The following is a 23,998-nucleotide window of genomic DNA, read 5'->3' on the forward strand; positions in this document are numbered from 1 at the left end:
TAGTCTAACATGTAATTATTGTCTTGACTCAATAAAAATCTGGATCTGAGGTCTCAGAGGTGAATATTTCAGCAAATAAAATCACGATTGCATGGCTAGAAAGCCACTAGAGGTAAATGAGGGATTCATTTTTGTGATTTGGTTGAACTAATCCTTTAACAAGACCCTTGTGAAAGTCAAAGGGCTCCCAACCCTGGAGAAAACCGTTGAGCTGAGCGGCACAGTGCAGACCACGTGCATCACAGTGATAATGGTGCTGCTTATGAGCTGCTGTTCCAGCAGCTCTGGCACTGCACTGCGAGGCAGGAAAAGCCAGGCCGTCAGGGATTTGTCAGAGGCCTGTTATTACATCTCTAGTCACATAAAATATGGCTGCCTCTCCAGAGATCCGACTGCTAGATAAATCCACTCTCCTCCAACCAGACTGGCCCCCGCGATGAAGCCATCCAATGGTGTACCTCAGCCAGTGACCTCTGGTAATGACGTGTGATTTATACAGTACACCTTTTATACTGAGAGACACATCCAAGACATCTCTCCCTCTGTATCTATATCTGGTGTCATGTGAGATAACAGGGAGGCCTTTGGGAGAGGGGAGACATGACACCCATCTTTGGGGTCTCACAAAATGGCTACAATGTGGATAGTTTCCCATGCAGCTGTCTAATCGCAGTCTAAGCCTGCAGTGAGCGCTGTGTCTCCTCCTGCATGAGGTCACACAACACATATTGCAGGATGGCACTTTAAGCTAACGGACCGCAGTGTGGAAGGCCTAAATCAACACCTGGTTGGGAAGAGAAAAGGGCCTCTTGTGTTCTGTAAATGCATTTAAGTGGCAGATTACAGGAGTGAAAATATTGTAAACTAACACATACTAGAGAGCTTTTGGGGGTTTATTACAAATATAAGTTCAGTACCAGTGCATCAAAATTACAACAAAATTAAAATCCACCACACCTTCCAAAGCAAACCAAAAAACAGCACCAGAAAGCACCAGAATGAGTGAATAGTGTATCAGTGAGAGTCATTTTCTAGACTGCGATGGTCTGTACTGTCCCCTGCCAGGAAACGTCCCCTGCACAGTCTAGTAGCTTAGGAGATTAAGTTCTGTGGCTAAAGGAGAGCTGAGAGGCAGGCCGTGTCGCTGACCTTGGCAAGCGAGACACAGAGATGATGACACACCACTACAAATATCTGTCTTTAATAAACAGGCACTGAACACCACGACCCAGCTCTGCTCAGCTGGCTGGAAACGGGCACATTGGATGTGAAAGTGAAAAATGTATACATTTTATGATTTATGCTCCCATAATGGATCAACCTGTGTGCCTTTTAATGAATTACAGTTTGGTTACTTAAAGTATTTGCTAAAGAATAATATGATAATATTATGTTATGGCTCTTTCATTTGTTATTAGATTTGTACTGCTTTTCGTGTTATAAATGTGATTAAATATATTGCCTGTTTGTTGGTATTCAGCTAGATTGGCAACAATACTTGTGTTATTTTTATACAGCTAAATTTAGTTTTCCCTCATAAATGTGTGCATTGATGAAACTTTATTATTATTTTTTCGTATCTTCTTATGTATTTAAAACACTGTTGTGTTTTGTGAAAATAATTGGCAAGCTTATCGAAACTCCTGGCAAATGTGAGAGAAACGTGTCCAAAAGTTCAGATCAACCACCAAAGAACATTTACCTCTGAAATCAGATCTGACCCCCCACCAGTAGCAAACATAAACTGCCTGGCTGTTTTCATTTTTCTTTTTTCCCTTTATAACCTAATAAAGTTAAAGTGGACACATAACTTCAGAAGCCTTTTGCAAACTGACAGCCAAAAATCTCTTTCTTATCTTTTTCATATAAAATAAAATAAAATAACACAAAGTTTATGTAAAATTAGGTGTCATTCTTTCTGTTGTTTTGTAATGGAGGGAAGTTGATTGCAGGCTGTTAAATAAATAAAATGTCTCTGCATCACTTCTTTCGTTGTTTTTAGCCCTCCTATAACCTGAACCTGGTGTATAATTTATATACACCATATTTATGGCCTAAACAGCGTGACACCAATAGACTGGACTGATTAAATATTGTCATTTAATGTTTTAATAAAATAATAGGGACTATTATACTATAATATAATAATAATAATAATAATAGGCTAAAATACGACCATGCATTTATCCCATATCCTTATCCCCCCCCTTCTCTCTCCCCTCTCTCTCTCATCATCATCATCATCCTCATCATCATCATCCTCATCATCGTCACTCTGTTTATGTTTTATTTTCACTGATGCGTCCATCAGTGACGTGAAGCTAATAATTACAGTATTGACTAAAAGTATCCTGACAGACATTAAATAGTAAGTTAAATAATATCCTAAAATAACAGCTATCACTATATATATAGCATCATCAACTACAAACGACACCGATGTGTAAATAATAATAATAATAATAATAATAACACATTGCTAGTAGTATTGGCTTAATATTTCCCTTTTACGCACTTAAATTATCTGCAACTTTGTTAATGGAAAGATTAAACTAATGCCAGGAAATGAAAAAATACCATTTTCTTTCTTTTGATAGCATTAAAAAAATTGTATTTGATCAAATGATTTTATATACAAATTAATGTTTTTTTTCTTCTGCGTAAATTCGTTTTCCGATGCAAATAGCCTGTCACCAGTTTTTCCCGAGCAGCACCAAAATATACTCATCATGTCAAACCTGGAGGACGCGGGGAAATTTGAGAGGAGATGAAATATTTCTCTGATGATATAAAAGGAGCCTTTTCGCCTGAGTTATGGCCCGGATTTGGCGTTGCTGAGAGGGATGCATGCTGCTCCTTCTCTCCCGCCCCAGAGGAGGTATCATCAGAGCTGATATATGGCCCAGCTCTACATTACCTTTACAAAACAAAGGATCATCCACGCTTTGGGTCGAGGAAAATATCCTTCTGACTATCTGCGACACCTAAGATAACACCTGAGTCGACTTGTCTTATTTTGGCAAGATCCGGATAATCCAAATACCTTTAAATAAAAGACTACAAAACTCCTGCTGAACTAAAACCAAAGTTTACGCATAAAATACGCTTAAATAGGCTACGGATTGTGATCTCTCTCCCCCTCATCTACCTCTTTCTCTTTCTCCCTCTCTCTCGGCTTCCCCTCATTTACCCCATATACCTATTCTGGTATCTCACCACACGACTAAATTAGACCAAAGATGATAAGAGCACAAAGCATTATAATTCCGCCGGGCTCCTCCTCCTTCCAGCCATGCGTCCTAATTAATGGGACACCCCCAGTCGCAAAAAGCCCCGCACTGGACTGCAACATAGTCAAAGAGTGAAAGGGAAGAGGGCGAAAGTGCCACTGGAGATAATTGATTACCTACCAATCAATGATAACTTGTTAGTAATCGTCAACTCTTTGGACCTCGCCATTTTCAGGGAGGCATCTCACTCCTGCGGACTTGCTGCTCCCGAGGATCGACACTTTGAAGACATCCCATTTTGGAATAAGATTTTCTTTTCTTCATTCCGTCCTCCGTGTCTTTTTTTTTCTACCTCCTAACTGTTATGTGACTTTTTTTTTTCCTCGATAGTCTTGCTCTTTTTTAAAACGCTGAATATTTCAACGAAGTCCTGCATAAACTCTGCGCACAACCAGTGATGACATCCAAAGAAGTGGCCAAATGTGATGCAGTGGAAAACAGGAGGCGAAGTCCACTGGACCACTTGCCGCCTCCTGCCAACTCCAACAAGCCGTTGACCCCCTTCAGCATCGAGGACATCCTGAACAAGCCGTCTGTGAAACGAAGTTACACAATTTGCGGCACGGCTCATCTAATTTCGTCCTCTGAGAAGCACCGTCCGTCCAGCATCCCTCTGTCCAGCCGCGCTCTCCTCACCCAAACCTCCCCGCTCTGCGCGCTAGAGGAGCTGGCCAGCAAGACCTTCAAAGGGCTGGAAGTCAGCGTTTTACAGGCAGCGGAAGGTACATCTCCATCCCCGAAAATACAGTAGAAATACACCTGTTTAGAGTTTAATATTAGACGTTTTCTAAGATTTTTTTTTCTTATTCAGTGGCCTGCACCAGAACATGACACCTTGCTTGCACCTTGTATTTTGCGACTTTTCGTGCAATACATTGCTTAAATGTGCTTGTTTCATAGCCAGAGCAAAAATGCAATTTTCTGTTCACGGGTGCATATTTTTCCTCTTGTCCTATCGAACAAAGGCGTGTTCATTGGATAGTCTGCTCCTCGAAGAAATAAATCGCCACCGCTTTTCTTTAATATTAGGGTCTCGTGTGTCTGCTGCTGCTCAATATTTCCCAGTGGTGTCTGTGTAATATTCTTGTAATTACCTGTTCCCACACGACCTGAAGGCTTTACTGTTTCACATGTAGTATCACTCTCATTGGTGTTTTTTGCGTTAGGATCACTTTTACGCGCACGCTGCAGCGGTGCAGAGGAAGCCCTGAACCTGTATGATCCCGATGATTTTCACTCAGCAGCCTCTGTCTCTCCCTCACAGGCCGGGACGGGATGACTCTGTTCGGCCAGCGAAGCACCCCGAAGAAGCGTCGGAAGTCTCGAACGGCGTTCACCAATCACCAAATCTACGAGCTGGAGAAGCGCTTCCTGTACCAGAAGTACCTGTCCCCGGCCGACCGGGACCAGATCGCGCAGCAGCTGGGCCTGACGAACGCGCAGGTCATCACGTGGTTTCAGAACCGGAGGGCCAAGCTAAAACGGGACCTGGAGGAGATGAAGGCCGACGTTGAGTCGGCCAAGGCCGTCGGCCAGGTCCCCTTGGAAAAGCTCGCCAAGCTGGCAGACCTGGAGAAATGCGCCAACGGCACGCTGGGCCACCCGCGAGGAGAGTCCCCCGCGCGGGGCGGCCAGCAGGAGCACGAGCTCGCTCAGAAACTGCGGACGTCGCCGCTGTCTCCGTTCTCAGACCACACAACTAGTAAAGAGTGCTCAGAGGACGAGGACGTGGAGATTGATGTGGATGACTGATGGCGCAGCGTGAGGCTGGAAGGTCGAGAAACACAAAAAGACGATAAAAACATCCTACCGAGGACTTGTAACTAACTGCTTATATTGTATACCATATCTCAGAACATGTACCAAAATGTATGACTTTTATATCGGCACAGATAGACCTATTCATAGTGAAGCATGAACACGGAACAAGAAATATGCAGTGGTATTTTACAATGTATTCGTTAGCAAACTGTTACTTCTTGCAATCAAAGCAATATGGTCTAAAATGACGTGAGTAATTTATTATTTTTTTACACTATAGGCCAACACGCGCGCGCGCGCACACACACACACACACACACACACACACACACACACACACACACACACACACACACACACACACCTGTTCCATCGCTTTTCCTATAAGGCCTACCCTCACACACCACTATGAAAGTGCTCCAGTTTTTCATATTTTTTGCATGTAAATGCATGATTTGATTTGTGATCATTATCTATTTATTTTTACTTCATTATTCGTTTTTTTTATTTTTATTTAATTGTTTTCTGCGAGCCTAATCGCCATTAAGTCACTTTGTTCACTGCCGGCTCTCATCCTCCTCCTCCTCCTCCTCCTCCTCCTCCTCCTCCTCCTCCTCCTCTTCCTCCTCCTCCTGTGACTGTGACCCTGAGTTCATATTCGGCGTCCCGATGCTGCAGTGCATGATGATGATGATGATGATGATGATGATCGGAAAGACAAACTCGGACATTCACAGTTGTGCGTTTCAAGGGAATGCTGAAGCGATGGCGAGAAACAAAAGTGAATATTGCGGTGATTTTGACGAGCTATATGCTACTTTTTAGATTTATTGTTTGGATACAATAGATTTACAGTTATAAATTTGTTATGTTTTGTACACCTGTAAGTGCCTTTCTAAAATCAGGACATTATTTGAAAACCAATGCACAGACTGTAATGTATATAGGCTACTATGGGAATAAAATGGCTTTTCTGAATATATCTTTTATGTTGCAGTTCTTGAATTAATATCAAGCTTTTTTTTATCATGGATATAATAGCCGGGTTTTTTTTTTTTTTTTTTTTTGTAGTGAAGACAAAAAATCATTTTTGTTTCATTTGAAACACGCTCTGGTGCCAAAACCTGAGCGTGTAAACCCATCAAAAGCGGCCTATTTAGAGTTATTATACTGAACTATTTTGTCCCTTTGTGTTCTTTTCTACTAGGATGCTCTAAACATTTTGTGGCCCGGAATCTCACATCTCCTTTCACATCCTAAATGCGTGTCGTGGCTTCTTGACCCTTAGACGTGTTTCTCCATTCGTGGCAAAAATTTATGTGAGAAACACAAATCTGGTGCCGGGGGAAAAAAGACGAGGATGCCACAAAAACACAAAGTTTTGGGCCAGTTTTCTCCGGGCCTTTATAGACCTTTTTTGTTCTGCGGGACTGGGCCGTAATTTTGAGCGTAAAGCATGAAAAGTGGGGACAAATGAGCAGCGTTCCCTGATGGGACGAGCCACAAAGGAGCAGGGCCGCTCCCCCGCAGGCAGCAATACTGAGACAAGTGTGTCCCACCGCACAAAAAGGACGCAAACGTTTGGAGGCCATATGGTTTTTGAAATTTCCTCACAATTTCAGACAATTTGATGGATTGAGTTAACCCTCCTTTTAAACAGTTTAACTGGGTGCGAACAAAGGCCATAATGCCTACATAGACTCTCCCTTCATGAGGGCATCTGCGGCTATTAATGTCTAGCCCTTTTCTTTGCCTGGCGTTTTGAACAAGTCAATGAATTACAATGAAACTGCCCCTTTTTTGTGAGCCGCTTGTCTTTCTCCGCTTTTTAGCTCTGGAATAATATGTTTGACTTCTGTCCAAGAACGTTTTCTAAACAAGAAATGGATTTTGTTGAAAGTGTTTTTAATGTTAAGTAGGGAGCCATAAAGAGTTTCGACTGTGACATTTATGCCAAAGTCTGGTTAGGGAGTCCTTTGTTTGTTTTCTTCTCATCTCTTTTTTTCCTTCTTCTTCTTCTGCCTCTTTATTTCTTTTGTCTTTAAGGAGTTTAATGAAGCTGAAAACATGGTGATGTGAGAAAGAGAGAGTGTCCAGAAGAGAGACTGAAAAGGCTACCTCCCGTTTAACTCTCTTTGTTAACAGAAATGATAAGTAGGGCTGTCTTCTTGTGACTTGTTTTATAGTGTTGGCTTTTTTTTATTTTCTGCTTTTTTTTATTCAGGACAACCTGAATAAGTTTATAGACCTGTAAGCACTTAATCTGCCTGAAGCTTTTGTAAATTCTCTGTAGGAAAATTAGCCCTAGTAAAATATATAATTCAGTAACAATTTGCTTTAACCCCCGTTTAGTTCATAAGCAGTATATAATCATTTAATAAATGGTTTATAACACTTTATAACGCAGTTGTATGCAGATATAAGTGTTTCTTAATGTATTTGTTAACAACTACAACTCCTGTGGGCACCCAAGTGTGTTCTGGTGTGTTGCGTATAAACAGATGAATGGCATTATAAAACAAAAATTGTAATAATGTAAAATGTTTTCATAGGAGAAGTTATAATTGTTGATACATACTGTACATTAATAAACACTTAAATGGTCTTACATCTGCTTGCAACTGCATTATAGTGTTTTATAAAGCATTTATTAAATGTTTATGTACTGCTTATAAATGTTAAATAAGGGGATGTGTTACCTTGTGTTACCTTTAATTCATATTTATTAAGGTTTGTTATAAATCTAAGGTAATGCTTGATTTTTAATGTGCCTCCAAAGAAAAATTATAATAAATTATTTTGTTAATTGATTTGCAAATATGAACATGTCGATTTAAGACTTATTTTAAAGAAAAAACTCATCCTTTGTTTTGAGGCGTATATTACAACACTGTGTCTGTGTGCATGTGTGTGTTGTGTGTCTGTGTTTGTCTGTGTGTGTGTGTGTGTGTGTGTGTGTGTGTCTGTCTGTCTGTGTGTATATGTGTGTGTGTGTGTGTGTGTGTGTGTGTGTGTGTGTGTGTGTGTGTGTGTGTGTGTGTGTGTCCTGCAGCCTATTCCGAATCAAGCATATTTATGAAGGGAGGGAGTGTTAAGGCAGGCTAAGTTTATGGATTTCACTTGCTTATTTTATGAGGGCTTGTCAGGCAGGCCCGGCGATAAGTAATACTACAGTCTGTGGGACCACTTCGTGGTAATTAATCTGGAGGTCTTAAGTGTATTTCAGTATTTCACTTCAAGATGGAAAAAAATCACTACTTCAATCGTCCGGAAAATTGAAGTTTGATGCATGAGTCCCTACTGAAACAATAGTACAGCCCTCTCTCTTTTCATCTCTTCCCTCCCCTTTTTTATATTCTCTCTCGCTCTCGCGCTCTCTCTCTCTCTCTCTCTCTCTCTCTCTCTCTCTCTCTCTCTCTCTCTCTATCTATCTATCTATCTATCTACCTATCTATCTGTTATTATTTGCACTGTGTGGAAAACAGTCTCAGGTGCAAAGTGTAAACTAATATTTGAGATACTGGTCGAGTGACAGCATTTAAAGCTTTAAAATGAATTAGTACAATGCTTACAGTTTGTCTTCTTAAAACAGAAGACATATCGTCCATACACGTATTATTATTATATTATCATTATTATTATTAATGAATAAGTATAAAAAGGAGATCAGTAAATGACTGTGTATTTGCTTGGATTGCCTGAATTGTAGAGTTTTAATCATAGCCTTCCTGTGGAGCCAGTTAATACTTCAAACTTCAATTTTACGGGCGATTGAACTAAGCATGTTCCTGACAGAATTGATGTATGTATTAATTTCCTTTAACTGTTGATTAATTAGGCTGCGCTGAAGGCTCAAATGGAACAGTTTGTTCGGAAATTTGCATATTAATCAAATTCTAGTTGATCATTCAAATAATCCAGGCTATGTGATTTTTAGGGATGTAGATTGAAAACATATAGCAGGGAAATCAGTAGACATATATTCTCTAATACTGGCTGCTGCATGTGCACTGTATTCAAATCAGACACTCAGAAAGAGCCAGCCTCACCATTCAGACTGTTTTTTATCTAGTTTTGTTGAGAGAGAGAGAGGAGAAAGAGAAGCAGATTGGCTTTTGAACACTTTTGTTAATTATAGGTAAAATAATAGGCAAAAATAAATACTTGATGTGGAAGTTAATCTGTCTCACTGCTACAGTCTTGGTGGCATCAAGGCATCAAAGGTGCTTCAAAGGGTCAAAGGCTCAAGATAAGTAATATCACATGACAATCAGCAGAATGATAAAACAATGATTTTCTATGTTAAAAAAGCTTTCAATTAGTCACAAAGAGGTAAACAAAAGGTCTGCAGGTATGGACCGTGCAGACCATTCTGTACGAGAAACACATTATTTAAGAGCTATTAAATAGTTCTTTAAATAATTTTGCCTAGCTGGTCCTTTGCTGGTCAAGGTGTGAAATGAATATGGTCCAAACGACACCAGCATTATGAGCTTAGTATTTTTCTGCAGGGATGTAAATCAAGGACGTAGAAAAAGATCCCCTAAAATAATCCAAGTTATTAGCAGTACATACAATCTCATAATATTGGTGTAGAGTGTAATAAAAAAAGAAGGTAAAAGCTCAGATGGTAAAGTTAGAGATATAAAAGAAAGGTCTTTAAGCCAAATAAACATATAAATAAAGTGAAATAAACCTAAGGTGTCCCTGATGGTAACTGACGGATTCATTGTTTAAATAATGTCAGACCAAAACATACTGGCTATTAAAAAACTGTTTATGCTTAGACTGTGACATTAAATTGTAAAGAAAAACAGGAAGTGGAAGTAGAAAAGGAAAAAGGAAGTGAAGATGTTCAGTAGCTTCAAACTCCAGTCAGCTGCTGGGCCAGTCAGGAGAGAGATAAGCAGAGACACCTGCTGGTGATCACAGGGCAGTGTCCTCCAGTACAGTGAGCGGTTAACCAGCCATGGTGTGTGTGTGTGTGTGTGTGTGTGTGTGTGTGTGTGTGTGTGTGTGTCTGTGTGTCTGTGTGACTGTGTGTGTGTGCGTAATTTGAAATAAAATGTATATTGAAATAAAATCAATACTGCAAAGTGGTACTGAATTGTTATCTTTCGCTCCCTCTCTCTGTCTAATGAAACTGCAAGTTTTCTTTATTTGCATGATAAATGTATCTGAATAGGTTGATTAGGCAGATTTACAATGTAAAAATGTAAGGAAATGTAGCATAAGCATAAAGACAAAGAGCAGCTTTCACATACTGCAAAGAAAGAAAAACAAATTACTACAAAACAAATATAATAAATGTGATATAGTGACCGTGAATGTAATGGCTCTGACAAAAAACAGGAGCATATTTCCGTTACATTTTAGCTTTTTACCTGTGGAAAAAGGACTGACTGCACAATATTAAGTAGAAATACCTAAAATTACTCCACAAGTAAAAGTCTTGTATTTAAAACCTTACTTAAGTGAAACTGAAGAAGAACTACCACAAAAAAGGAGTTAAAGTCTCAAAAGTGCAGTACAGAAGTACAGAAAGGGCCCTTTCAGAGTGTCACAGTAATAGAGTATTACTTGTAAACGTTTAATATTGCTGGTTGAGAATGACTCTGTAACAATATCACACTTTATAAGATGACCATATGGTTAAATATTGTTCAGTGTTTCGTCTCCACTTTAAAGTAATTTGTAACCACTGTTTGAAAATGAATGTGGAGGGGATAAGAGTAGTACAATAAAAAAGTAAAGTACAATATTTCCCTGTAAAACCTGAAGCTGAAAATGGAAACAATCAAGTAAAGTGCCAGTCTCTTTGTGTATGTATTTTCATTTTCTTTTATTATTCAGACCGCCTATAATTATGCTTGGCTTTGGCTTCGTCACAAATATTTTGTCTATTGAAGAGAGAAAACAATAAACCCCTCAGAGCTGAAGGATTGTGTCTTAATTGCTGCAGGGTTTCTGCGCCTCTCTAAAGATGCTTCATGTCTTCAGATTGATCACCACAAACAACAGAGGGAGCCAGCCGTTCTCTATTCATTTACCCATCTCCACTAATAGAATAAAAGCAATTTGCTGGGAACCTAATCTACATGACTGCGGGTCACAGAGCTAAACTGCGCAGAGCTCATTTATAAACGCCACACACTGCACTTGCGCAGTAATGCTGCGCAGCATCAGCGCTCCTCGGCACTCTCCTCTGTCGCGGACGTCACGTCATCAATGTTGGCGGTATTTTGAAAAAGGAGTGTCTGTTGTTGTGACCCGCGTCGTGGAGGAAAAACTGTGAAAAATACTGAATATGGTGAGACTACACGTACTGTGACTGACTCTTGTAGTGCAGATATGTGCGCTATGATGCAGAGTGCGATGGTTTCGTGTCCATTACAGAGAATATCGAGCTAACGTTAGCTAGCTCATGTAAACCTCTCAGTTCTCCGTCATAACTGGCCGACAGTGTATAACTTTATCTGTGCTGTGCTCGGTATTCAAAGACATATAGACAAATCTAACACCTTTTGACCTTTTCTGTTTCCGTGTGGAGGCTGACGTGGAGCCGGCAGCAGGGCTGTCAGAGGCCGCTCACAGTGAGCTGCTGGAGCTGTGCGAGGATCAGTTTGCTCTGCTGGAAAAGGTAAAGTCATGTTTGAGCCCCACTGTCTCTTTCTTACAACCACGGGGTGTTGTCGAGGAGAAGGTACAAACTGCAGACTGTGTCTCTGTGTTGCAGATTCAGAATGAGCTCATACTGAGTGAGCCAGATTTCTGTGAGAGTCCACAAGAGCAGGTGAGATGATCCTCCCAGTGTCACTGAATGACTCAAAACACCTCGGTTGTTAACGTGATGGAAATGACACAACTATTATCTTAAGTTATTTTATTTATGTAACCATTTATTGTGAGCATAGTGTATACCAAAGGGCTTTACAGAGGCAAAGGCTACAGAGCAAAACTCCTTATTGATCTGACAAATCAACAATCGCTTACAGAAAACAATTTAGCATAAGTTACAGTTTGGACAGCCTTAAAAAGCACAGCAACCGTAGCTGTTGTAGCACCGCCAACTACAAACCCTGTACACACATCAGGGGAAACGCCATAAAATTAAATGGGACAGAGCTGTCAATGGGGCATCGCTTCCATGTCGATAACAAGCAATAAGTGTGTTAAATGTAGCCTGTCAGGGTTGGTTCATCCAGGTTTTTGCATTACACAATCTGTTTGACATAAAAAAAAAACAACGCATCCTATTGTATCTACCATACTGCCTCACCCTATTCAAGTTAAGATATCACCAAATCTTTGTAAGACTTGTTTTTGTGGGATTGAATAAATCCGTTTAAACCAATAATAAACATTTCATTATTTCACCACACCAAACTGAGAGAAGAAACGTGTCAGTTTTCATTTGTGTTACAGTACTTTTCTGTCACTTGACCATTTACATTGATATCCACCATGAATTTTACAATCAGCTAAAATAACAAAATCATTCAGAGATATATTTAAGGTCATGTGTTGTAAAATTGTTATAAAAAAATAAGTGATTCATTTTTCCAAAACATTTAAAAAAGAAAAGCATTTTTTGAATATTTATTTCTATTTGATAGTCAGTAAATCGACTGATGACAACAGAAGCTGAACTGAAGCAGTGGCTGACAGTGGAGCCAAAATGTAAGTCCTCCCTTCTGTTATAGAGTCTGAAACCCTAATGTAATATTACATTTACGACTGAGGTATTAATAACACAAATCAGCACCACATCTTTATGCCACAGTTGTAGTTTTTTGTTTTCTTTTTAAAGTTATGTTTTTGGCCTTTTATTGGCTTTATTCGATAGTGACAGCTGTAGATAGACAGGAAAGGTGGGTAGAGAGAGAGGGGATGACACGCAGCAAAGGGCCGCAGGTCGGATGCAGCAACTCCGCACATGGGTCGCCAGCTCTACCGACTGAGCTAACCGGGCACCCCACAGTTGTAGTTTTATTTATATTTAGACTGGTAAACAAACGTTACTGTTTAATCTAGATTTAATTTCACATTTTGTGTCTACATCCACTTGTGATTCCAAACTTTCAGTTCAACTTGTAATAGTTGTATCTGTTTTATCTAATGTTTCTTATACAACATTTGCATTTTTTAATTTATTTGTTTATTTGTTTATTTTGTTTCATCCAGTGCTGGCAGCAAATTCAGAAGTTTTACTTCAAGCTGGGAAAGAGGAGGTATGTCTGTGTAAAATGCAGCATTAAAGAATGTGTCATATTGCTCCAGTTGTGCAATCCATTATCCCACTTGGTTTTCCACAGATGCTCAAGCTGTGCTCTGAACTTGAGATGGTTGTTTCTTGCTACGAAGCAAAGAGAGACAAACTGAGAGAAACTAAAGAACTGTACGTAACCTTTCAGTTATATTTCCTTCCTCAGGGCATAGAAATTATTTTGAGAAGTGAATGGAAGAGACCTTTCAGACACTTTTTATTTGTTTGGCTCTGTGTATTGTTCTTAAAGCTTGTGTTTTTTAGTGAACAGAAGTGGCTGGAGGAGAAGAAACAGGCGCTGATGGCTGCCAATGATCATGTTGAACGACTTCAAAAGGAAAAGGAGAAATTATCAGAGCTCAGGTGAGTGTGACGGCAAAGGAGTAAGAGAAATGTGGCAAAAACCATGGCAAAGTGTATGTATGAACTAAGATTTAGTGTGTGTTGACATGCGTTTTACAGTGTATTGCAGGACACCAAAGCGAAAATCCAGAAAATGAAGGTCTATGAGGAAAGGTTGATGGAATCTCTGGGAGACATACTGGAGAAACATGTCCCTCTCCCTCAGAGTGAATCCAGTACAAACAAGAAGAAAAAGGTGAACTGGCCTGTTTTGTTGTTGATGCTCGTTCTGCTTTTGCAGCCTGTTTACATATAAAACCTGTACTGACACTGCTCCACTGCAGCTTACAAACCTTTGTTTTAATTTTCAGATCATTACCCAGGAGTTAGATGAAGACCTGATTTCACTTAATGAAATTCTGGAGGTGGGTTTTGATGCACTAATATATAATCAGCTAGTCAAGAAGCTAGTCAATATCAGAAAACTGAGGAACAGAAACAGGTTTATTGACAAGGAGGTGTTACCTAACAGTCAAAATATACAAAGTAACAGAAAAACAAGTATTGTGGAAGTCAAGAATCATGAATATAAATAGAAATTTACAATAAAAATATGTTGTATGTTTGTTTACATGTATAGTTTTAACCCTGATGACCCTAAAGAGTTTTGTTATTTTGCCATGATAAGAGTGAACGCCCCTATTTAACCAAAAGTTTTGTTTGTGGTGTTTGAAGCATCAAAAAATTACATTTGAAAAACCTAACAGCGATGTTACTGAAATCATAGACTTTACCTTCATTAGCAGGACTTGCCTCTGTATTTATAGAACTGGTGGTAAAGTTTTCTTGACTAAATTATCTTAGGAAACAATATAATTTACAAAACTTCTCCGTAAATCATTTGATGGTAGCTACTGTGTCTTTAACCGTGTTGTAGGAGTAACTTTATGGGCAATTAACTTTTGAAGGATGAAGGTTTTTTTCCCAGCAGATATTTTGACATATAATAATTAATAACACGAATAACAGCTGCGTATATATTTTCCCTTCAGTGTTGTGCATGTTGGCTCACTGGCAACAGAACTATCCTTAATGTTACTATTTACACCTGTGCAGTTCTTGCTATAACCAGTCAAAATGTCTACTGTGAAAAACTCCTGGGATGCAGAAACTGAGTTGTTATATCGCAGCGTCTCGTATCATTTTGTCAATTTATATCTCTCAGCATCTCTTTCCAGTATAGTGTATCTTCAAATGGAGACAGAAATACAAAACCAGAGTCTATTAATGTGTGTAAATGCCAGCCTGCATACTTTATAAGCTGTATCATCTTACACCGTAACTTAACTGCAGTCATACTGCCTTAACCCGAGTCTTCCTCTGTGTTCTTTACCCCTACAGCTTCTCATGAACAAGGTCTTGAATGCACCACACGACCCCTACGTGACAATAGACAACACATTCTGGCCACCGTACATAGAGATGCTACTTCGCTATGGTATTGCAGTGAGGCACCAAGAGAATAACTTCAAGATCCGCCTGGAAACATTTTGTTAAGGCAGCGATGCATTAGGCATCTCAGGCACCTCTTATCTGCTAATGTTTCTAATGTTAGTCTGCTTGTATAGTGCTATCATTATGTAAATGTATGTAAGCTGATATGAAGACATAACTGTGCTGGGAAAGCATTAAGGCTTGTGATTTACTGTATGTGTATGTCTATCACATGTATGCTTCATATAAGTATTTTTTAGGTTAAGAATTTTTGTATGTAAGTAACCATGGGTCCTTTTTACAAAGCTGAGAACTCACATTTAATTTATGAAAGTATTACTACTTTTTTTGACAAAGTACTGCCAATTTCATGTAAACTCATATCAAATCTGTTGAAAGTCTTTTCTTACTTATATAGTTACTTTGATTCTATTTTCATAGATATTTTAATTGGCAAGGATGAAAAAGCAACCAGCAATATATGTGTTCTTTTAATTGGTTATTTTAAAGTTCTTCATGTTTTTTTAAAAGTTGATTTCCTGATGCTTTCACATGCCCCAGATGGTGTACTGTAAATATGTAGATTTAGTTAATTTGTTTGTTTGTATATATTTTTTTGTAATGTTCAATAAACTTTGGAACTTTCTGCAGATGTGGTGTTGTGTTCAATGATCGTTGGTTATCTAGACGGCCAGTTGGCATCTTTCCAGTCAAAATTATTAATGGGAGAAGACGGATACACACTTTAGTGCAGATAATGAATTTTCTACGGAAATGTATTATTATATATATTATTATTATAAATTCAATTCATAAGAAACTTTGTGCGTCAGATGACGTCAGAGCCACCATCCAATCCGGTGCGGCCGCCGCGTCAGCGTTAGAATTCCTGTGGGCGGAGAGTGGATTCCGGTTCCGGGTGTTTTCGGAGGTGTTCATCCCTCCGATTATGGTCTTTTATGAGAAACTTCTTACGATTGACAACTGATTAAAGTAGAGTTATTTTTTATTAAGGAAGTCAAACTAAAGCTGTGAATATGACGACCCGCTCGGAGAGGGAGAAGGCCCAGAAACTGAACGAACAGCACCAGGCCATCCTGTCCAAAATGCTGAGAGAGGAAGACAACAAGTACTGCGCCGACTGCGAGGCGAAAGGTACGACATTCACACTGTCGATATTTTCTTATTTTTTCACCACACAAAGTTAACATTTCCACTCAAAACCTGCCGCTAACGCTAACTAACAATGTCCCGTCTACGTTTGTTAGCTTCGCTAAGCTAACTGGCTCAAGCTAGTCAGCTGACATCTCTTCCCCTCAAGCTAAACTAAGTGGCTAACTAGCGAGCTAACTTCTCTAAATCTACATGAGCTCTCCACAGTGCCGCCGCCTTCAGCTCGGCTGCCGGGTGTTTAAAGCGTTTAACTAACCGTGTCATGTCCTTCACAAGAACTTGTCTCTTGTTTTCATGTTAGCTCATTGATAAAGACTGCAGAGTTTGCTTTTGGCACTTTAAATTTATGCAAGATCGTGCATGTTTGTTTTCCACCAGTCTTCTCTCCATGTCTAAATCAACATCTGCTTCTTGTATCGTTTCTTTCTTTTCTTTTTTGCTTTATCAGGTCCAAGATGGGCATCCTGGAATCTGGGAGTATTTATCTGCATCCGGTGTGCTGGCATTCACAGGAACCTGGGAGTACACATATCCAGAGTTAAATCAGTCAACCTGGACCAATGGACCTCAGAACAAATCCAGGTACTGCTCTCTGTGTGGTGTTTTGGTTCAATTACAGAAGAAATGCCTTTTATCCTCTAAATAAAAAATGTGTGTGTCTGTCCTCTATTGATAGCCCAGCCTTTCCATTTTCAACTTGGTGGACTTAAAAACTGAATTAAATTCTGTGCAGCATAGCGTGAGAGACCCTAACTTTTAGTCTCTAGTGTGGGTCAAGCTTAAAAAATAATGGATACTACACTTCTCATAATGCAAATTGATAGGGTCTGTCATTATGATGCATTCATGTCATTGGGAAGTCACCATAATTACCAGTTAACTTGCAAATTACTGAACATCCAAGTCATAATTACATCTGGAAAACACTTTTTTTGAAAGCTCCAGTATGAAGCTTGGGATGTTATTACTCTGCACTTTTTAATACAAAAGTGCCTGAAAGGTTCAATAATTTGGAAGTCTCACGTCACATTCAGGGTAACCAAACCCAATTTTTAGACTCTTTCCCACCTGTACCTCCCAGCCATCCACTCATTCCTGCCTGGTTGTACGTCCACCTGTCACAAACTCCACGCCCCCAGTTTGGCAACACAGGCTTTCTATTAAAGGTTTGAGCTCTTAAACCCAAGCCAAGACAACCCATATTATGTCTCTGGGTTATCTTCTCGAAACTCCATCATACCACTGTTGAGTAGTTCTCCCGATCCATCATTTATAACTGCTTATCCTTCACGACGTTCTGGAGCTGACTTTAGGCAATCAGTTCATCACAGGGTTGACATGGAGAGGCAAACAACCTTTAACAGTCATGTTCACACCTATGAGTGAGTCACCAATTAACATGCATGTCCTTGGACTGTGGGAGGAAGCCGGAGCACCAGAGAAACTCTACACAGAAAGGCCCAGCCAGCACGGTTGAACCCAAAACCTTCTTGCTGTGAGGCGACTGTGGCGCCTGTAGTACTCCTTGTGATGAGCAAACTAATCGTCATGTGTAAATTCACATTGGAGTGCCTCTTGAAATATTTCTGCATGCTCAATTACCCCGCTGTCTTTTCTTTTTTTCAGAGTATACAGGATATGGGTAACACCAAGGCCAGGCAGCTTTATGAGGCCAACCTCCCAGAAAGCTTCAGAAGACCTCAAACAGACCAGTATCCTCCACTATCAGCAGACACACTTTAATGTACCATGTTGTTTATACTGAAATTATTTGTTTTGGCCTGTTTGTTGCCTCTTCTTTCCCTTGACTCTGACCTAAGAGCTGTGGAATTCTTCATCAGGGATAAATATGAGAAGAAGAAATACTACAGCAAAAATGTGACCAATGGGAGCAGTGTATGTACCCGTTGACTTTTAAAACTATTGCATGCACTTTTACAGATGAGTTATTTAAGCTGACATACATTTTTCTGTTGTTCATTTCGAGTTTCTTTTGGGTGTTTTTTTCAGCCTAAAGATGTTAAGAAAGAGAGAGAGCCAGACAGAGGGAGCAAGGTGTCATCTTACACCAAGGTAAGTATCTCACACACATCTTTGCATGACTAGAGCTGTATAAACAAGCTCCTCTGTGTTGTTTTTGTCCCGTATGGAGTTAGCCCTGCTTATTATGCTTGTTTTAACTATTTCATATTCTTAAAGAGTGAAGAGTCCAGGCCAGTCCCCAAAATCAGCCCTGCTAAGACTTCAGAACCCTCTGTGAACCTTCTAGGCCTTGGTGAGTATTTCTGCTCATCGTCTTGTGTTACTAGACAAAGAAAATCGTCTGAAATGTGCCATATGAATGTGCTGACTGAGATATTGATAGAACTCAGCTTGTAATAGTGTTTGTTTTATTAGCAGTAGCATTACAGATCTAATAAATTATTATAAACTCATCGAGCAAGGAGTTTGGAGTTTTTATACACTTATAGTGCTGTGTAATTCTTTATTACTGATATTTGGACTGATATTCACCATGTATATGACCTTTAGGAACCACAGTATATTGGAATTGTTGTGTACATATGATGAGTTTGGCTTGGTGTAGCATGCTGGTGCTGTGGCATGTTATGGCTGTGATTGTATACCTTTTTCAGTGCGTCCTCACAGCAGGTGATAACTGCACCAAACTTTTGTGGTCCTTTGGCAGGGCCAAACTCCGTCTATGTCCGCCCTAAGCTTGTACCGTCACTGTGAACTTGTTGGTTCGATGTGTATTAATCAAGCAGTGGGCTTGAGAGGAAGCATCATCTTTTAGAGGCTCACTGTGTTCCCCTTTCACTTAGTTTCGAGCACCTGTGTAACATAGGAGCCTGTTTGATTTCTGTTACTTTCATCTCACAGCACTGACTAATCTATCTATTCTGTATTCTGTATCGCAACTCTAATGAAGTCTGTTGTACTATGAAGTTACTGTTAATGCCAACTATAAAATTCTCCTTAACATTGAAGCACTACAAGGCTTTTTTGTGAGGTAGTTATAGGAAAAGCTAAAGCTGCTGACTCAGTCACAATATCAGGAACTGACTAGTAACTTCTTGTTTTTTACATCTACATTAACTTTTTTTTAAGGCTGAGTGTTGGATATTACAAAAGAAAAATAGTAAAATAATATGATGACGAGGACAGTGCACAGAGAACAGGGGACAGTTTGAGACCTCATTGAAGGAGGCAACACCTGATCACTGTTCACTGTATTGGTTTTCGGGTTTGCTCGGGAAATGTGTTGTTTCTCATGGTCAAATGGTGATCAAAGTACAGGTTATTAAACAACTGATGCCTTGATATAGGCGTTCAGTTGATTGCCTTTGTCAAGCAATACTTCCTGGATCTTGTTTTTTTTGTACTTTCATCTACCCCACTGTCAGATCAGCCATCAGAGCCACGCAGTGCGTCTTTCAATTGTAAACAACAGCTTATTGTTTGACTAGTAATTCATGTACATGTACATCCATCTTATCAGTAAGATTGCTCTGACATTAGTGACTGAATTTGGACATCTAGGAATAATGTCTTTCATTTCATTACAGAAATTTCATTTACAGTTTCAAAGAATACGCCATATTAATGCTACTGATTGGCTTGGATTGGCATTGCATTATTTGGATTTACTGTTATTTGTGTTTTGTGGCCTATGAGCTAATAAGGGTGCGCTGATTAATCTTTTATTGTACTAGCCGTTCAGCTTACTGTGTGGGCAGTTCTGCAGCAGTGGGAGGCCATTGCAGTTTAATAAATACGTTAGCAAACCTAAGCTCTGTTTGTTTTCCACCACTTTTCACAGCATATATATGTTGTATTTAGGATTTTATTTTTGATGATGATGATGTTAAAATAAGTTCGTAGTGGAATTCAGGTAGAATATCATTGGGAAAGCATTGGTGAGTTGTGCTGCAGTCTCACAGTGTTGTTTTTCTAACTGTAAGCTTATTTTCTTGTAAAACCAGTTTTTCTTTTTCTGTCACAGACGCACCGACAGCTGCATCAACTAACAATGGTAGCACGAGCACAAGCCAGAACAACGACCTGGATATATTCGGCCCCATGGTGTCTAACCCCCTCCCCTCGTCCACGTCCGCAGCTCAGTTTTCTCAGGTTAGACCAAGCAAGGAGCTATTGCTAAGGAAGGCTTGACAGTAATGGTTGTCTAGTTGTAAATTAAGTACGCAGTAAAGAATATAAAGTCAACTATCAGCATCAATAGCACACAAGACAGAAAATATATCCAGCTAATGAAGCAATCATTTGACTAAACATTTAAATAGGTCTGCAGCCAATGATTATTGCTATTCGCAATTAATTTATTATTTTGATTCATCATTTAATATAAAAATGGTGATAAATGCCCTTATCGAGGTCTTAAAAACCTGTGGTCTTGTCTCTAAGTGGGTTTATCTGACCTATAAATTTGTGATTACTTTCTCATTACTGTGTTACAGCAAAGGTAGTATTGGTAAAATGTATTGTTGTTAGGTCTAGGGGATTTAATTACCACCAAGCCTTATATACCAGCTGCTAACAGCCTGCCAACTGGCCACAACTGAAATATGGGTCATTATTACGCAGGGCAGGCCATTATCACTCCATTTATAAATGAATAAAATATGAAAACCATTCTGTCAAATTTGGCGAGCAACAAGCAACTCCCAGGCCCTGTTCAGACTTGCAGTTATGTGAGTAGTAGCAGAATATATCACATATTTAATTGTAGAAGCTTTGTTGGTGATAATGTGTTGGTTCATTTAGGGCCTGTTCTATTAGGAACCAGGGAGTGAACCTAAATTGTAAATGGAGCAGCAGGTGTAGAGGAACTGTACACAATTTCAGCTGCTGATGTTTTATAAAGGATTTTAAACAAGTAAATCACTATTATTTCGTACTTTCAGGTGAGCTCCAGTAACGTGGCTAGCACTCCGACACAAGCCTCAGCAGCAGGAGGAGGAGCCAACTCAGGGTCAGGGCAGGGAGACCTCGACTTGTTCAGTGACAGCAGTAGCACCACTAAAACTGAGGACATGGCCAAGAAGCCCCTGTCCAAGGACTCCATCCTGTCCCTGTATGGAACCAACAGCATGTCCCAACAGGCCCCTGCTGGTGAGGACACAAATGTCTAAAAAATTATGTGAAAGCTTTTGTTGTATTGTTATGGCTTATTTATAAATCAGGATCTGATTAAAGATTGAGGAAAAGAAACTACAGATTTGACCAGATGTTTGATGCCAGCATTTTGTACCAGACAGTTTTCAATACTCTGTCCTACAGGCACGTTTGGTGAGAGTATTGAGGTTTGATAGCTAACTCTCCCTCCCTTCTAAATAAACGTTCATATATCTATCACTTCTAACTTGAGAGCTTGCCTGAGAATGATCACATGTTTAAGTTTTCTTCTGTAATCCAATGGTAGCTGTCTGTACAGACATGGGTGCACTGCAAACAGGAAGTGCTCAGAACTAATTTGGTACTATTTTGCACTAGTTTTCCAAAATGTCAACAAATATAGGCAAAAAAATCAGGTTGTAGCCCACAACTAACCCACTCTCTCCACGGCAATATGATGCTTTTTGTTCACATCCAAATTATGGGAATTGTAGTTCCAAAACTGGGGCGTGCAGTTGTCTTGATTTTTGTCTGAGGGTGGGCCCACAGTGTCATAAAACCCTGGGCTACAGTAACATTGTACTCACCAAGGTAACGCTAAGATCTGTGGGTGTGGTGAACTGAACCCACAAGGAGCAAGTAGATTCTTGAATGTCCCAGCACAGTCCCACAGAGCTTTCCTAACTTCTCATCCTGATTAACAAACAGGCTCCTTAAACACACAACCAAATATTTAAGTACGTTTGGAAATCCTTCCCTGCCTCAGTTATATTTGTATTCATAACACCTATCACTCTATTTTTTGTCTTCTTGTTCCCCCCCTGTTGCTTCAACCTCAACAGGCATGTTCATGGGCCCCTCCCAGATGCAGTTTCCTGTCCAGGCCACTGCTGGTTATCAGGCCTACCCAGGCATTGGCGGACCCATGCCGCCTACAACTGTCATGGGTGCTATGATGGGGCCCAGTCCGGGCATGATGGTTGGGATGACAATGCCTAATGGCTTCATGGGGAATGCGCCAGCCACTGGTGTGATGGGCATGGCACCAAGGATGATGGGACCACAGGGTGGTGCGATGCCTCCAGGCATGGTGCCTGCTCAGGGCATGTACGCCATCCAGCCTGGGCAGCAGGCTCAGTGGAACATGGGTCAGGTATGGAGAGTATTGCTTGATTACAGCACTGTAAGAGGTTATTTTTAAAGTAACTCCACACTAAATATTATTGTTGAGGGTTGTGTTTAAGTGTGTGGCACATCAGGTGTGATTGGTTATGGTTTCGGTGCCATCTGTTAGTAAGATTACAGAACTACTGGACCAGTTTTCATGAAAGTTGGTGGAAGGGCAAAGAATGGGCCACAGAATAACCCATCAAATTGTGTGGTGGATCTTAATCACGGGGCAGATCCACAAATTATTTTTCACTTTCGTTAACATTGCAATATAGGTCAGTTGTAATTTAGACAGGTGGTAGTTATGCTTCCAGATTTGCATATGATAGAAGATTGGACTAGCGCTCTCAGAGTGCCCTTCTAGTTTCACATGTGACCACACCCAGCTGTGATGATGCATTGCACAATAGTGCATTGTGGAGGGCTTTACTCTAGAGGGTGTGGACAGAGCATCCAGCTGCCACCAGATGGCAGCACAAGCAGAACTTTGAAATAGGAGCTGTGTCCCAAACACATAGTACATATTGATATTACAAGTTTAAATCCATGATGTTAGCTCTTAATACAGCTCTCTTTAACATCCACAGGTGAATCAGCAGATGTCAGGGTTGACTCTGAATGGTGCAGGTGGCCAGATGGCCTTCGGTCAGCCTTCGTCAGCTATGGGTGGATGGGCCGCCACTGGATCCGGCCAGACTCTGAGCACACAGCTATGGAAGTGAGCCTTGGAGCGGGTTGATGGTCGGGCAGAGTAAGAGTCGAGGTTGCAGAAAGTGCAAAATGTATCTTGTGCTTCTCAGCGCCTCGCTATGAACTGATGCCCATTTCCATCACGGACCAGCCTTCAGAACATGAAAATTGTATCTCTTTTTCCTTCTCCCTTTCTCTGTCTCTCTTTCTCTCTATTGTGTGAGTGAATTGGGAGTCATACAGGAATACAGCCTGGCAGTTTCTGCCTGTCGTATGGTTTTTGATCATAACTTTTATTTTCCTTTTTTGGAAAAAATTACAAGGAAATAACAGTCCCAACAAAAATGATATCGACATATCAGAAAAGCTGCAGGACCAGTTACACAAGCTTTTATTGTATCACTGTATCATTATAAGATTATAGAACATTTAAATGAATAGTATTTAACGGGAGAAGATATGACTATCAAGTCTGTCAGTACTACTCCCAAATGTACAGCGCTGTATAACCTTCTTTTAAAGTACTTGTGGTTCCCCTATAAAATTAAAGTGATAATAAATGACTTGCTTTGATGTGTCTTTTATGATTCAAGTGCAGTTTTAAAGGTTCAATCCAAAAGATGTGTGAGATTAAAGGGCATTAGAGGGCCTTAACTTGCATCTTACACTCGTCAGC

At 40.0% G+C, this 23,998-nt stretch overlaps 3 protein-coding genes across 3 annotated transcripts; all 3 read left to right on the top strand.

Annotated features, from left to right (window-relative positions):
• The first annotated feature begins 3,425 nt into the window (after nucleotides 1-3,425).
• Nucleotides 3,426-6,033, top strand: lbx1b (ladybird homeobox 1b). Its single transcript, XM_051384363.1, has 2 exons — nucleotides 3,426-4,012; nucleotides 4,555-6,033. Exons 1-2 carry the CDS (start codon nucleotides 3,688-3,690, stop codon nucleotides 5,040-5,042), a joined length of 813 nt encoding a protein of 270 aa, XP_051240323.1. The 5' UTR covers nucleotides 3,426-3,687; the 3' UTR covers nucleotides 5,043-6,033.
• Nucleotides 6,034-11,261: 5,228 nt separating this feature from the next.
• On the top strand, nucleotides 11,262-15,803 carry cenpk (centromere protein K). The gene is made up of 10 exons (XM_051384364.1): nucleotides 11,262-11,361; nucleotides 11,602-11,691; nucleotides 11,788-11,844; nucleotides 12,668-12,731; nucleotides 13,236-13,282; nucleotides 13,367-13,449; nucleotides 13,582-13,680; nucleotides 13,780-13,915; nucleotides 14,031-14,084; nucleotides 15,061-15,803. Exons 1-10 carry the CDS (start codon nucleotides 11,359-11,361, stop codon nucleotides 15,214-15,216), a joined length of 789 nt encoding a protein of 262 aa, XP_051240324.1. The 5' UTR covers nucleotides 11,262-11,358; the 3' UTR covers nucleotides 15,217-15,803.
• Nucleotides 15,804-16,042: 239 nt separating this feature from the next.
• LOC127354447 (stromal membrane-associated protein 1) lies at nucleotides 16,043-23,885 on the top strand. Its single transcript, XM_051384354.1, has 10 exons — nucleotides 16,043-16,308; nucleotides 16,775-16,908; nucleotides 17,953-18,038; nucleotides 18,147-18,222; nucleotides 18,337-18,399; nucleotides 18,526-18,601; nucleotides 20,333-20,460; nucleotides 21,252-21,459; nucleotides 22,305-22,615; nucleotides 23,220-23,885. Exons 1-10 carry the CDS (start codon nucleotides 16,191-16,193, stop codon nucleotides 23,352-23,354), a joined length of 1,335 nt encoding a protein of 444 aa, XP_051240314.1. The 5' UTR covers nucleotides 16,043-16,190; the 3' UTR covers nucleotides 23,355-23,885.
• Nucleotides 23,886-23,998: the final 113 nt, after the last annotated feature.

Source organism: Dicentrarchus labrax, unplaced genomic scaffold, assembly GCF_905237075.1.
Source record: "Dicentrarchus labrax unplaced genomic scaffold, dlabrax2021, whole genome shotgun sequence".
Classification (NCBI taxonomy): Eukaryota; Metazoa; Chordata; class Actinopteri; family Moronidae; genus Dicentrarchus; species Dicentrarchus labrax.

Excerpts from the sequence above, each read along its gene's own strand:
- lbx1b (XM_051384363.1), top strand. The coding sequence starts at position 3,688 with ATGACATCCAAAGAAGTGGCCAAATGTGATGCAGTGGAAAACAGGAGG. Across the intron at positions 4,013-4,554 it reads CGTTTTACAGGCAGCGGAAG|GCCGGGACGGGATGACTCTG; the intron begins GTACATCTCCAT and ends TCTCCCTCACAG.
- cenpk (XM_051384364.1), top strand. Across the intron at positions 11,845-12,667 it reads GTGAGAGTCCACAAGAGCAG|TCAGTAAATCGACTGATGAC; the intron begins GTGAGATGATCC and ends TCTATTTGATAG. Across the intron at positions 13,681-13,779 it reads GAGAAATTATCAGAGCTCAG|TGTATTGCAGGACACCAAAG; the intron begins GTGAGTGTGACG and ends TGCGTTTTACAG.
- LOC127354447 (XM_051384354.1), top strand. The coding sequence starts at position 16,191 with ATGACGACCCGCTCGGAGAGGGAGAAGGCCCAGAAACTGAACGAACAG. Across the intron at positions 18,039-18,146 it reads AGAAGACCTCAAACAGACCA|AGCTGTGGAATTCTTCATCA; the intron begins GTATCCTCCACT and ends CTCTGACCTAAG. Across the intron at positions 21,460-22,304 it reads GTCCCAACAGGCCCCTGCTG|GCATGTTCATGGGCCCCTCC; the intron begins GTGAGGACACAA and ends CAACCTCAACAG.